Source organism: Trachurus japonicus, chromosome 13 (assembly GCF_045865225.1).
Source record: "Trachurus japonicus isolate A0001 chromosome 13, Traja_1.0".
NCBI lineage: Eukaryota > Metazoa > Chordata > Actinopteri > Carangiformes > Carangidae > Trachurus > Trachurus japonicus.
In genome coordinates this window covers 14352201-14367079 of record NC_140919.1, presented here as the reverse complement: position 1 = coordinate 14367079, position 14879 = coordinate 14352201, and the positions used below count along the sequence as shown (strand labels likewise).

The 14879-nt window shown below is 40.0% G+C and overlaps 1 protein-coding gene across 1 annotated transcript; it reads right to left on the bottom strand.

Annotated features, from left to right (window-relative positions):
- Window positions 1-528: 528 nt before the first annotated feature.
- Window positions 529-14077, bottom strand: LOC146975689 (complement C2). Its single transcript, XM_085794905.1, has 19 exons — window positions 13955-14077; window positions 13692-13813; window positions 12627-12774; window positions 10918-11103; window positions 8885-9055; window positions 8694-8792; window positions 7742-7884; window positions 7503-7644; window positions 6752-6877; window positions 5585-5689; window positions 5337-5474; window positions 4704-4804; window positions 4493-4619; window positions 3697-3844; window positions 2099-2172; window positions 1901-1992; window positions 1671-1803; window positions 1522-1571; window positions 529-915 (listed from the first exon to the last, which is right to left on the bottom strand). The coding sequence occupies exons 1-19, from the start codon at window positions 14004-14006 to the stop codon at window positions 748-750; spliced, it is 2325 nt and encodes a 774-aa protein (XP_085651031.1). The 5' UTR covers window positions 14007-14077; the 3' UTR covers window positions 529-747.
- Window positions 14078-14879: the final 802 nt, after the last annotated feature.

The window sequence follows — 14879 nt, the reverse complement described above, 5'->3', positions numbered from 1 at the left end:
ACCCAGGGGGCAAAGCAAAAAAACAGACACAGAGCATTGTAAAAGGTTTGACACCAGAAATCATATCTAGGCACTTCAAGGATTAAAACCTGGGTGGACAACCCGGTCAACTAGCTGCTGGAAAGCTACAGGGGGCCAAAACCCCTTTCTTGGGTAATTTTGCTGGCGAAATTATGTAAATGCAAATATTTAGGTACTACAATGGCATAAATAGTCATACAACTATACAATTTGGCAGAGAGTATCTTGACACATAGGGGGAGGCATGAAAAAAAGATTCTGGGGTTTGTTGCAATTCAATTTTAAGATATCACCCTCAACATCCCAAAAAAGACAAAAAAAAGTACTGTTCGCCTGACAAATTCTCATGAAAATTATTATTTTTCAGCACTTTATGGAGAATATCTATGCCTAACATGTATATAGAAAACTTCCTTAATTCATAAGCTTCCATTTGAGTCCAAGATAGCCTTTCTACTAGCTACTGGAAAGCTACAGGCTGTCTCCAAACAATGCAACACCTATTGTGAAAAACTACATGTTAACTGGCATGATCAGAAAACATTCTATGTCTGGTCTCCCCCAAAGTGAACAGATAGATAGAGAAGAGTACTACCGGTAGTTGTGATTATTCCCATATGTCGTAAGAAATAATATTAACAATAATAACAATATAGTAGTTGATCGATCAGTCCACACAGGCTCTGTTGTGTCATTGTGGTTTGGTCGACCTGAGTGTGGATCCTCTCACTTGATCTCAGGCAGGAACTGGATCTGCTCGCCCAGGTGCTTCTTCAGCCACGGCAGGATCTTGAAGAGGTCGATGTGGAAGTCTCGTGCGTCCGGCGGCGCCTCCTTCTTCTTCTTCATTTTGTTGTCACACATGTCTATAGTGCCCCAGCTTACCACTGCCACCTGTGGATGAGTGGGACAAAACCATGCAGATAATTGGTCGATCCCTATTACCATTACCTACAGGTGGTTTCCTCACCGAGATGCACACCGAAACAGAACCAGATCTTAATCCTGATCAGTCCCCGACTTCGTGAAATCTCCTCAGCGTTAGACCTTTAAAGGGATAGTTCACCCAAAATTCAAATTTCACTCATAATCTACTCACCCTCATGTCGACTAAGGGCTGGGAGAAGTTTCAGAGTCCTCCGTGGCTTCTCTGAGTTACAGCGGGGCTCCGTGCAGCAGAAATTGTTCCGAAAAAAATTTAATAAGTCTATATTTTAAGCTTGTTTGTAAAGAAAACTCCCAGCACTGCTCTTCCTAGTCCGTCCAAATCTGGCGCGCGAGACTCCAAGAAGGCACAGAGGACTCTGAAACTTCTCCCAGCCCTTAGTCGACATGAGGGTGAGTCGATAATGAGTGAAATTTGAATTTTGGGTGAACTATCCCTTTAACTGTAAACCCCTAAACCCTTTTTCTGTTGCTTGCCTTATATGAGTGTTTTGAGTGACGCTGCTGTGCTGTGTATGAGCGTGCGTTCATGAAATGAGGAGGAACTTTGCTGACCTGAAAGTAGCGGTTTCTTTTCTGCAGAAACATCGATCCACCGGAGTCACCTATCCAAAAAACAAAAAACAAAAAAAGAGGTTGCATGTTACTGTAAACTTGAATCTTGTAGTATTTTACTGATCACAAACTCAGGGCAGAGTCCAGACCTTTGCAGGTGACTGTATCTTTATGTGTTTTGGTTCCTCCGGAGCACAGGAATCGGTCTGTTACATACTCGTCCAAAGTCACATTGTTTGGCGTCTTCAGAGTTACCCTGGCCTTTTCCACGCAGGCCGGCCTCTGCAGACATAACAAGTATTATATATATATATATATATATATTTCCACTACATATGTGTACTGTAAACATGAAAGCAGCCTGAATCACAGCTCTCACCTGACTCTTTAAGTGAAAGTGTGTTTTGCTCCGTTCTGTTTTCTTATGGATGAAAAAAGCAGCCGTCTCCTCATACGGCAGCAGCTCCTCCCCTGTGTGCACACACTCGTTTTACTGACAGGTTTTATTCAACACTTTTAAGATACTAAATATTATTAATTCTGCATTCTTGTAACATAAAGATCTAAGGTCACATACTGTGCTGCTGACAGGTGGAGTTGATCTTCTTCAGGGCTCGGCTGGCCGGTACGGTGCACGGCAAACAGATGGGTCTGTAGGATATGGGACACACACACCAGGGCTATTATAGTTAACTAAGGCTAAAACTGAAACTAGCAGTGAAAAAATAATTTTGTAAACTGAAATAAAAATAAAAATGCACTACAACTAACTGAAACTAAACTGAATTTGGAAGATCATCTTCAGACAGAGGATTTCTCCTAATACCTGAAAAACTAAAAGACTACATTAAAACTAATCAATTCCTCAAAAATAAAAACAAAACAAAAACAGCTTTATCACTTGTTAAACTAACTAAAACTAAACTGAAATAAAAAATCAAGCTGAAAAACTAAATAACACACACGCGTGCTCAACAAGGACACTAAATATATTGGTTGTCTAGGTCAGTGTTTCTCAACAAAGGGTAACTCGGACCTCTAGTGGCACTTGCTGGAATTGCAAAAGGTACTTAAAATGATAAAATATTTTATTGAGTGACCTTTTACAGACATTATTTATCATTTTACTAAAATAGTGACCAGAGCCATTATTTTTTCTAAATCTCCTATGTTTAGATGGGGAATTTATCATATTTTAATAAGAAGTCTGGAGTATATTATCCTTTTATTTTGTTTGAGAATGTTGTACTCTGTGAAACCTTTGTTTTCTGTCTTTGATCCACCCATGTTTACGATTAGCCTAAGGGTTTACTGCCTGGTCAAGAGGTTAAATGCCAGAGGGTAAATTCTATAGGTTAGATGTTGTCTTAGTTTATAGACCATCCGAGTACTGTACATCCTTCTGTTTGGAAAAGGTGGGATTATGGAGGTTAGGACAGTACTTTGGGCTGAACAGGAGAGAGATCTCATATTGGCACCAGATATTCTCCACGATTTGGCTTTTTTTTGTGACATTGTTCTTTCTTGTAATAAACTCTTTTTGAATGCAAGAAAAGACGTGTCAGCGGTGATACAACAAGCCACATTTTGATTTTTAATTTTCAGTCTCGTTTGTCTATTTAAACTGTCTATGTAAATTTTAATTTAAATTTAAATTAAACTGTCACTACAAATTCAACCTTCCCTGTGTTGTTTTCAAATGATGAGCTAAAAACTATGTAGGAGGTCCAGTGCCAGGAAAAGGTTGAGAAACACTGGTTTTTGTCACTTTATTTTATCTGTCTTTATTTATTTTATTTATAGAAATTGCTGCTGTCTTTTAGAATTATTGTCTTGTCCTTAGGGATGTCACAATTACTTGTTTTCACAATTAATCGTGACACTATAATTAGTGATGCAATTATAAATATTATATATTTGATTTTACACATTCATAGTGTTGTAAAATGATGTAATATAGCTAATAATCGAAATAATCATGATAATGGTGATTATTTCTCTGACAATAATCGTACCAAGAAAATCTACAATCGTGAAATCCCTAATTGTCCTCAATGTGTCTCATTTATAACTTATGGCTTTTCGCTCCCATGTATAACAAAGTTTTCATGGAAGTGACAATAAATCCAACTGAACTGAACTGAAATACAAGCCCTCTCTCCTCTGGGCTCTTACCTGGCCTTCCAGGAAAGCGGGATGCTCGTGTTCACCTTCACCAGAGCGACGTCGTAGTCGTAGAACTCGGACACGTTCCTGTGACGCAGTGCATTGGTGTTGTACCTGGGGTGCAAGGTCACGTTGCTGGACTTCACCGTGCCTCCACCTGGGTGGAAACCAGAGAAACGACTTACTGACTAGTTTAAAACCTGATCTACAACCACAACCATCATCTTCTACATTGTAATCTGCTTTTTAATATGTTTTTTTTTGTAACCCTTTAATTTACAGGCCGTTAATTACGTCATAATGTCTAGAAATAGTCAAGAAATAACAATTAATTATGTCATAATGTCTAGAAATAGCCAAGAAATAACAATTATTTGCGTAACAATGTTTAGAAATAGCCTAGAAATAACAGTCAATTTCATAGTAATTTTTTTGGGAAAGGCCAGAATTTTTCTCCACCAAGTCCTTGCAATTGTCAATTTACAATCAATTATTTCTGGGCTATATCTATGCAATCGATCGTTATTTCTTGGCTATATTTCTCAACAAAACAAGCATGTATAATCTTTTGCCTTTATGAAAAACATGACATTACTATGAAATTGACCGTTATTTCTAGACATTATGAAGCAATTACTTTAACGTTTAACGTTATTTCTTGACATTATCACGTGATTAATAGCCTGTAAATAAAAGGGTTACCTTTTTTCTTTTTTCTTTTTATTAATGAAATAATCTTTAAATACATTGAAAATCAAAGCAAAAAAATTCAGTCATCGCATTATTTTCCCATATTGACACTGACCGTGTTGTATAGCCACCTCGTAAGAGATTTTTTCTGTGCCCACTTTGGCAAAGCAGTGAGCAGCCGTCAGCACCCAGTTCGGAGCCACGATGGATCCAGAGCAGTATTTCTTAAGTCCCCATTGAGCCTGTAAAGAAACAACACAGACTCTGAGTGTGAAACAGAGAGGAGCAAACGAAACGACTGAATGTGTGAGAGAAGAAGCTCTTACCGCCGTCAGGTCGACGTGCCAGGGCTTACTGTATACCCCTTCCTGTTCTTTTTCGCCGAGGTACTCCTGAGCTACTCCACACATCGTCACACTCTTGTCACCTGCATCACACAGCACGTTTGATTTCAGCAAATGCATATTTATAATTAACTTATACAAGGAGTCTTTTTGGTACAGGACGTTAATCACGTGATAATGTCAAGAAATAGCCAAGAAATAACAATTAATTGCGTCATAATGCAAAAATAACGGTCAATTTCATAGTAATGTCCAGAAATATGGCCAAGATATAACGATTAATTGAAGAAAGAAATAATGGTCAATTGCAAAGGACTTGTTGGAGAAAAATTCTGGCCTACACGTGTAATCTTTTGCCTTTATGAAAAACATGACATTACTATGACATTGACCGTTATTTCTAGGCTATTTCACGACATTACTACGCAATTAATTCTTATTTCTTGGCTATTTCTTGACATTATCACGTAATTAACAGCCTGTAAGTTAAAGGGTTATCGTCTTTTTTGGTTTGTTTGTCTCACATCTTAATTTTTCTGCCAATCACAGAACCCCTCAGCTCAGCAAGCGATGAAGGGTTTGTATCCTAGAGTCTAGATCATTTTTCTCACTTACTGATGATGCTGTTGAACACTTCTCCGAGGTCTTCGTAGTTTTCCAGAACAAAGACATGCTCCTCGCCACGTTTCTTTGAGGCTAAGGAGTTCAGCTGCTCTCTTTTCACTTTGCTCCCAACACCAAACACATAGATATCTGAAAGCACATCGCCATGTACATATAAGGAATGACTATATATATACACACATATACTGTACATATATTGTGTTTCTGTTGTTCAGTCGTGTGTTTTGTTTGCGTGCTACCTAGGTTTGACTCATCAGTGTGATCTTGCGATCTGGCGCTGTAGCCCAGCAGTTCGCGGATGTGGGCCACAGCTTCCCCAGGATTGCGGCCAATGTTTGAGTAACCTGAAAAACAGAATAAAGTCCAGAAAGAGATATTAACATTTGTTTTGGAGAGACAGGAGGCAAGTATCAAGCATCAGGTATAGTTTATTTGTCCCAACTTGGGCAACATACCCTGATGGAGGTGGGGATGAATGAATGGTAATCAAACATACTCAAGAGCTAACAGGATGGGTACCGTCCAAACAAATAATTAAAAATAATAACAGATAAATAATACTCCTAGCTTTCCTCAGTACTTGCTTTTTAAATAAGCAATTCAGTTTAACGATTTGAGTCCCCACAATCTTACTTGCAACCTTCATGATGCCATGTAGGGAATTCCCTATTTAGTGTCAAGGTTGCCATACTAGCAGATAATAGAAAAGGAAATAACAGACTCAATGAAAGATCTGTAGAACAGAGTCATTAAAGGGATAGTTCAACATTTTGGCAAATTGGCCCATTGCCATAATCCCTATAGTCATAGCAGTAGGTTAGTTACCTTTATTTGTCGGTGCAAGTTATTTTTAGAGTGGCGGAGCAGAGCCGTGAGCTGCTCAGAGCTACGTTACTGTACGGAGGCTAATGGGATTTCTTGGTTTCCCTCATCAAACTCATCAAATACACAATCCAACAACTCCAAAACGCTCTGGTGGACAAGTTGTGACCTGCACATTCACCACGCTATGAGATAATAACAGAACGTTATGAGACAGAGTTATTTTTAGAGGTAAATTCATGCAAAACCGCTGATGAGCGTTCCTGTCGGGGCCGTTTTTCGGCAAACAGTCTCTGTATTTACCTCTAAAACAATTCCCGTCTCATAACGTTCTGTTATTATCTCATAGCGTGGTGAGTGTGCAGGTCACAACTTGTCCACCAGAGCGTTTTGGAGTTGTTGGATTGTGTATTTGATGAGGGAAACCAAGAAATCCCATGAGCCTCCGTAGCGTAGCTCTGCTATGACTATAGGGATTATGGCAACGGGCCAATTTGCCAAAATGTTGAACTATCCCTTTAAGGTCTTGTTGACTTGAAATGTCGCTTGTTTTCTTAGACAAGAAAGGCGCCGCTCGTCTTTACCGTCTGTTTGTAAGACGATGATGTTCTGAGTCTCGTTGAAATGGTCCCTCTCCTTGAACCAGCTGATCAACACATTGACGCGCTCTATCGCAGCGTACATGTTGGTGCCCGTGCCGTTCCCGTGGCCTGAACACAACACAAAGGACAGAGTGAGTGAGTTAGTGAGTGAGTGAGTGAGTGAAACTTACACTGCCCGTCCAAAAAAAAAAGTCACCACTTGGATTTAACTAAGCAAATAGGTAAGAGCCTCCCATTGGATAATTACTGCATGGATGATGATGTTTCAGCTGGCAACAACTTACTTAACCCTAACTGATGCAGTCTCATTTCTTAAACAACCATGTTAGAAGACACATCCTGTGGTCGTGGAGAAGATGTTTATCTGTTTCAGAAGGATCAAATTATTGGCATCAAGCAAATAAAACCTCAGAGGAGATTGCTGAAACTACTAAAATTGGGTTAAGAACTGTCCAACGCATTATAGAGTTCATATCTTAACCCCAATGAGCATCTTTGAAAAATTTATTCAACTTTGGACGGAAATAAATGTTGTGACATTGCAGAAGCTTATTGAAACGATGCCACAGCAAATGCGTGTCGTAATCAATGCTAAAGGAGGTGCAACGAAATATTAGAGTGTGTGACTATTGTTTTTTGGACGGGCAGTTGTACTTTAATGATGAAACAGTCCACTCAACAGGCTGATGCATCACAGTTCAGGTTTTAAATGAGAAACAAGCAAGAGTCATACTTTCGTATTTGAACAACATCAGTAGGTCTATGACATCCCCTGTGCTGCCGCTTGAATCATTGTCTGTGATGTCTACGATGTCTTTATAGTCGCTGGCAAATGACAACACGTGGAAGTTCAGCAGCACTTCGTAGCTGTCCAGCTGGAAGTAGAGCGAGGCAGACGTGTTATAGGAGGGGGGGTGTGGGGTTCACCAACTTGTCAAAGTCAAATAAAACTGAGCTCATGTAGCACAAAACCTTTCTGATGAGAGCGACGGTGGCCTTCCTCGCTAACTCAAAGTCCTGCTTTGAGATGCTTCCCGATGCGTCCAGTAAAATGTAGACGTGCATACGGCTGCCTTCTTCCACATGGAAAGTTCGGCCAAAGGACTTCTTCCTCTCTAAAACACACAAAGAGTACATATCGTTATATTGTGAATATTTGTTAAAGGACAATTCCGGGCAAATTCAACTCGGGGGTGTATGTTCCTATCATTTTAGGTCTAAAAGAAGGAATCTGAAGATTTTCTGTTTAATTGCTCCTGTTTTGCGGTAGTTGTGTCTGTCCCTGCATCGCCACGGCAGCGATGAATGGGAGCGGATGCAAGTTCCGCTGTTTAGGCTGTTTACATCCCTCAAAGCCGCAATTTTTTTTCTACAGACAGCGTCAGATGGCTACTCAAACATGCACCGAGAAGTTTATTTACTTCAAGCAAGCCGACATGTTTGTAAAACTAGATCTAATTCAAAGTCTCGCAGAGTCTCACGCGAGACCCAAGTTGCCGTGCTCGGTGTATTCACTTGCAGTCGGAAGCTCCCGTTTGTGTCATAAACACAGGAATATCAACTCTTTACTTGCTTCAAGTAATAAAAACTTCTCGCCGCATGTTTGAGTAGCCACCTGACGCTGTCTGTGGAAAAAAATGTACACTTCAAGCAAGTCAAGAGTTGATATTCCTGTGTTTATGACACATGTTTATGTAAACAGCCTAAGCAGCGGAACTTGCATCCGCTCCCATTCATCGCTGCCATGGCGATGTGGGGACAGACACAACTACCGCAAAACAGGAGCAAATTAAACTGAAAATCTTCAGATTCCTTCTTTTAGACCTAAAATGTTAGGAAAATACAGCCCCGAGTTGAATTTGCCCGGAATTGTCCTTTAACCAGCTTTATCTGCATGCACATCAACTCATTTAATCGTACTCACCTTTCTTTTTGGCGTCCGGTGACACCACGTCCATGACCCCTGCGAGCGACCCTGCCATGGCCTCGGCCACAACGCTGGGGGAGTCGTAGATATTCGGGCCTGTAGTGAAACACAAGGACAACATGTATGACTGTTTGATCACATAGTGTTAAATCACTGTTGGTTGGTAAAAACAGGTAAATGTAAAACACCTTGACACCGCGGCGCTGAGCCGCTCCACTCCCTGTTCTCCAGGCAAACCCTCTCAGCCGAGCCGAGCAGAGTGAGACCGGTCTGACACCGATACGCCACCTTCTCCCCGGCGTGGAAGCGGCCGGTTCTCTGGGCCCCTGGGGGGACCCCGGGGTCTTTACAGTCTTCAGCTGCATTTAAACACAGATGAAAAACAGTGAACTGGATATAAATGGACTTTTAAAGGGATACTTCACCCAAAATCGATAATTCACCAATCATCTACTCTAACATGATTCAGTGTTTGGATGTGTTTATACAGTAAAAGGCCTTTAAACGACGTTCTGTATGTTCAGCACAAACATTAATGTCATTTTAAAACCATTCATTATTTCACCCAAAATCAATAATTCACCAATTTCCTACTCACCGTCATGCCAAGGAAGGGTTTGGAGAACTTTCTGTGTCATCAAAACGCTTTAGGAGTTCCGGGGGGGTCCGGCTGGCAACGGATTTTCATATAATGGCGGCGGATAGAGTTCACTTTTGAATCGTCCAAAACACACACTATGAAACATCCAGATACCTCCATACTGCTCGTCTGTACTGAACCAAGTGTCCTGAAGCCGCGGCATGTTCGTTCTCGTAAACCATTGGATGTATGATGCAAATCTCTCGCATGTGTACAAACATCAACAGAGCCACTGGGAGCTACTGTTACAACGAGGCCAAAAACAGAGATCAAATTCATTTTTTCCCAACAACTTTTCCATGTGGCGGCTTCAGGACACTTGGGTCAGTACGGACGAGCAGTATGGAGGTATCTGGATGTTTCATAGTGTGTTTTTCGACAACTCAAAAGTGAACTCTGTCCACCGCCATTATATGAAAATCCGTTGCCAGCTGGACCCCCCCTGGAACTCCTAAAGCGTTTTGATGACTGAAAGTTCTCCAAACCCTTCCTTGGCATGTTGGTGAGTAGATGATTGGTGAATTATCGATTTTGGGTTAAGTATCCCTTTAAGAGAAATGAAATGAACGAATGGTTTTAAAATGACATTAATGTTAGTGCTGATCATATAGTAGCTACATCGTTTAAAGGCCTTTTAAAAACACATCTAAACACTGAATCATGTAAATGCATTAAGTGGTCAAAGTGGTGACCTATTTTTAATTTTTTTTTGTCAGAGTGTAACATTGAAAGCTCTGTTCTGTGTTCATGAAAAGCTCCTTATACAATGTAAAGCTTCGTAAGTGTGAGCTTAGTCAGCACATAATCCCTCAGGGCCTCATGTAAGTGGACGGTCTCTCCTACTTCTCTGATGTAACATCAACCCATATCTCATAATTCAGCCAAAATACTATGTATATTTAAAGGGATAGTTCAACATTTTGGCAAATTGGCCCATTGCCATAATCGCTATAGTCATAGCAGTAGGTTCGTTACCTTTAATTGTCGGTGCAAGCTATTTTTAGAACGGTGGAGCAGAGCCGTGAGCTGCTCAGAGCTACGCTACGGAGGCTCATGGGATTTCTTGGTTTCCCTCATCAAACTCATCAAATACAAAATCCAAAAACTCCAAAACGCTCTGGTGGACGAGTTGTGACCTGCACATTCACCACGCTATGAGATAATAACAGAACGTTACCAGACAGAGTTGTTTTAGAGGTAAATTCATGCAAAACCGCTGATGCACGTTGCCTTCAGGGGCAGTTTTTCAGCAAACAGTCTCTGCATTTACTCGCGGCTCTGCTCCGCCGTTCTAAAAATAGCTTGCACCGACAATTAAAGATAACGAACCTACTGCTATGACTATAGCGATTATGGCAATGGGCCAATTTGCCAAAATGTTGATCTACCCCTTTAAAATGATGCAGTAGTTTCACTAAGGTCTCTGTGTGTCAACCTTAGATGTTCGATTCCTGCAGGTCACCGCCGCGTGGCGCCTCGTACCAACCTGGTGCGATTATGGCAATGGGCCAATTTGCCAAAATGTTGTACTATCCCTTTAATGTGGTTCTATAAATTGTAATCCTCCTCTTCAGTCCTCACCGTGGTTGTCGCAGACGGGAGCGGTTCCTGTCCAGGCCCCGGACGCGGTGCAGGTCCTCTCGGCCGACCCGTACAGGGTGAACCCCTCCAAGCAGGAGAAGGTCTGATTCTTCCCGACGCCGAGCCACTGATCCCGGGGCCAGAACTCGCCGTGATCCAGCTGCAGCTGAGCCGGACACAAGACGTCTGAGAGGGAGGAGGAGGGGATAAAGAGGAAGGATGAGGCGAAAAACCAGAGTTCTGCTTTGAGAGAAAAACCTCAGAGAGTCATCTTGTGTACATATGACACTGAATGCATCATCATTGAATCTTATAAATACCTGGGTACTTTCATTTCATTTCATTTCATTTTGATTTATTCCATTCATGGTATACATTCTTCACAGGGTTGCACATATTTACATAATGTACACATTTAATTGTCACCATGAATGAAAAGGAGCAGGATGAAAAAAATTTATAGTACCTGCCCCTCTCTGTTGTTATACTTACATTGGCTTACTTCAACACCAATATTATACTCTATTTCAAAATATTAAAGATGATGAAACATAGTAACAAGAAAACAAACAAAATAGCAGTTTGTTTGACTCCCAGCTTAAAGCAGAAGTAAGTGATATATTTGTGTTAATATAAGTCTTAAATAGTTATATCTTCCGACAGCAATCACTTACATAGAGTGTTTGGTCTGAAACACGGGTCTGTCAGTCCCTCTGCTCTGCTCTGAGCCGAGGAGAAAACATTTATCGTATCCTACAGTTTTTATCCAATGAGGAGAGAGAACGGCATGCAGGGCTGTGTGTGCAGCCAAGGAACGCCGTGAATGTGGCGACGTAGCGACGAGGACTGTTATGGTGCGTTCAAGGAAACTCGTATTTTTCCGACCGTGAACTCGTACCAGTTCGATCTGGTACGACTTCACGGGTCGGAAGTTACGAGTGGCTGTTATAGTGACTTTCACCGGTAAAACAGGTCGGAAAAACACGAGTGGGTTGCCTGAAACGCTACAAAGTCGTAAGTTGTGACTTGAAGCTGTAATTTACGATTTCAAAAGCCTGCCTGGAACGCAGCATTAGCGAAAACGACCGGACCACTTACTTCTGCTTTAAATTTGACATCAACACCGATTCAGTGGTCTCCAATTCTATTTTTTGTACTGTGTACACTGCAAAAACTCAAAATCTTAACAAGAATATTTGTCCTATTTCTAGTCAAAATGTCTCATTTCTAGTCAAAACTAATCTCATTATACTTAAAATAAGACTCATCACATTAAAAAGTAGCTTGTTTTTAGACACTTTTTTTTACTTCTTTCAAGCAGGTATCCATTTGCAACTGTTATATGGACATGCACTGCTACGCCGAGACCCCCTGTAACTCAGAGAAGCCACGGAGGAAACTTCTCCCAGCCCTTAGTCGACATGAGGTTGAGTAGATAGTGAGTGCAATTTCAATTTTGGGTGAACTATCCCTTTAAAAGGTCCTTAAATTCATTTAGAAAAAATTATAGTAATTCATTCTCTTACTTTTACTTAAAGTAAATTTAAAAGCATGTACTTTTGGATACTTAAGTACCTTTAAAAGCAAGTACTTTACTCTTATGTGTGTATGTGACTGTGGTGCGGTGGTCAGCTGTAGAAACAGAATTGCTCTATGGGATAAATAAAGTCAAGTCAAGTCAACTCAACTCAATCATCATCATCATCTACCTTTGCATGTGGCATGTGACACCAGTCTGCCGCTGGTTGATCTCATGGGCGACCACTCCCCGTCAGAACCACAGACCCTGTCGCTGGCGGGGGACGGGTATTTCCCCGGGCCGCAGTGGAAGGTCAGCACGCTGCCCTCCAGCCCCCCCTGTGGCAGAAACATGTGTGTGTGTCACTTCAGGAGTTGAATTAAGGAACGTGAAAACTTCCAGTAAAAGATGGCACGATAAGTTTCGTTTTCCCCGACCGTGAAGTTTCCTTTTCAAGCAGGAACTTAAAAAGTTTCCTTCCTAACTCAGTTTAATTTGCGTGACTCACACTATGATTTCATCCTGTTTTTCTTTCTTTTTGGATACCACATTATTTTTTCAGTTCCTGCACTTATTCTTGTAACCTGAGTTTTATGAGTTGTATCATTTTAATGATATATATAAAAGGTGCATGATATATATTATATATATTATATTATAATATTAAAAATTGGATGGTACTGTTTTCATATTGTACATTTTTTAATGCATGTTTCTGACATTATTTTCTCTCTTTTTGCCCCTGTAGTTGAAGATTAAATACCATAACTTTTATTAATCTCTTAAACTTAAACACTGTAGTATAGTGTGTATACCTAATTTGAATTACATGTATATCTGTGAATTATTTTATTTCATTTTATATAGGAAAACAGTAGTTATCTATCTTCGTTCCCTCTAACTCTTCTGTATATTACATTTTCTTTTTTTTTATTGTCTATTCAAGAGCTTTATGTCAAAAGAACTTCCCTACAGGGACCAATAATGTAATTCTGAATCTGATTCTGAATCGTTTTCACTCTGAAACTAAATTTATGCATGGCACAACATTTGAAGTCCATACAAACGTTCAGGATTGTTAAAATGACATGAAAAAAATTCATTCCAAATGAGCTGGACGTAGTTGTTTTAAGTTAAGTCAACCATTTCTGATTTTTAAATTAATTTCTCAATGAAAACAATATTTAGTTTAAAATGATAGATCAGAGAAAAGCGAAACAAAAACCAAAAATCCATATTATAATGTCATTTTTACCTGTGAGTAGGTGACATAACCTCCCTGGATGGTCTCTTCAGTCGAACAGTTCAGAGGCTGCAGATCCTCGTCATAGTCCCCGTATGTGTCATCATAATTATAGTCGTCCTCTTGCAGCGTCACTAGAGCACAAACAACAGATAGGCCTGTGATAAACATGAATCTCTGCACACACACACACACACACACACACACACTTAGTACTTTCATATAAATGTGACATAATCGCACAGCAAATGCCACATAAGAGTTGCAAAGCTCACCCTCCTGGACGCAGACGAAGAGCAGCAGCCACAGTGAAGACTTGATATTCATGACTGAGACTCTGTGTGTGTGAGCAGAGTTTCTGTCTGTGAGCGACACAACTCGACACAACAAGAGTGTCTGTATCGACCTGTAGGAAGCTGCTTTTATTTGATGACTGATTACCCATTACACAGCAAACTCAAATAGAGAAGAAGGGATTGGGCAATTCAGGGCAGGACACTGAGTTGAGCTCTTACTTTCGTTTCTGGCTGCACTAGTTGTGTTAGTTTCTCTTTTTTTTTACGACTAATATTTTTGCCTCGTCACGTAAAGCTTTTCCCAAAAGTTATTAATCAATTAATTAAACAATAATAAATTATTGAATTAATCGTCAACTATTTTGATAATCTAATAATCTTACGGAAAATGTTAATTTAAGAAGGGTATAGGCAAAATAAGCTGATGCTTCAGCCTACACCTTTTCGGTCAAAGTGCATTGTATTGCTTTGTTGTGTTTTTGTTGTGTTTTGTAGCTATACTTTTATATTTGTCTATTGTACTTGTTTTTACAAGACCGAAATAAATGCACTAAACTAAACTAAATCGGTTTGAGTAGTTTTTTTAAGAAAAAAAAGTCAAAATTCTCTGATTTCAGCTTCTTAAATGTGAATATTTCTGGTTTCTTTGTTCCTTTACGACAACAAACTGAGTCTCTCTTTGGTTTGTAGACAAAAAAAGACATTTGAGGACGTCATCTTGTGGTTTGGGAAACACTAATTGACATTTCTCAACATTTTTTAACATTTTATCGACCAAACAACTAATCGATTAATCGTTAAAATAATCGACAGATTAATCGATAATGAAAATAATCGTTAGTTGCAGCCATATATATTCTAGCAAAACTCAACATCAATGTCAGGTCAGGCAGTTTTAAATCTC

What these genes read in the sequence shown, in the direction of transcription:
- LOC146975689 (XM_085794905.1), bottom strand. Translation starts at nt 14,006, where the DNA reads ATGAATATCAAGTCTTCACTGTGGCTGCTGCTCTTCGTCTGCGTCCAG. An exon ending in CTTCGTCTGCGTCCAGGAGG is followed by an intron (nt 13,814 to 13,954) that starts GTGAGCTTTGCA and finishes TTTGTGCTCTAG; the next exon opens with TGACGCTGCAAGAGGACGAC. An exon ending in AGATACAGTCACCTGCAAAG is followed by an intron (nt 1,572 to 1,670) that starts GTCTGGACTCTG and finishes TTTTTTGGATAG; the next exon opens with GTGACTCCGGTGGATCGATG.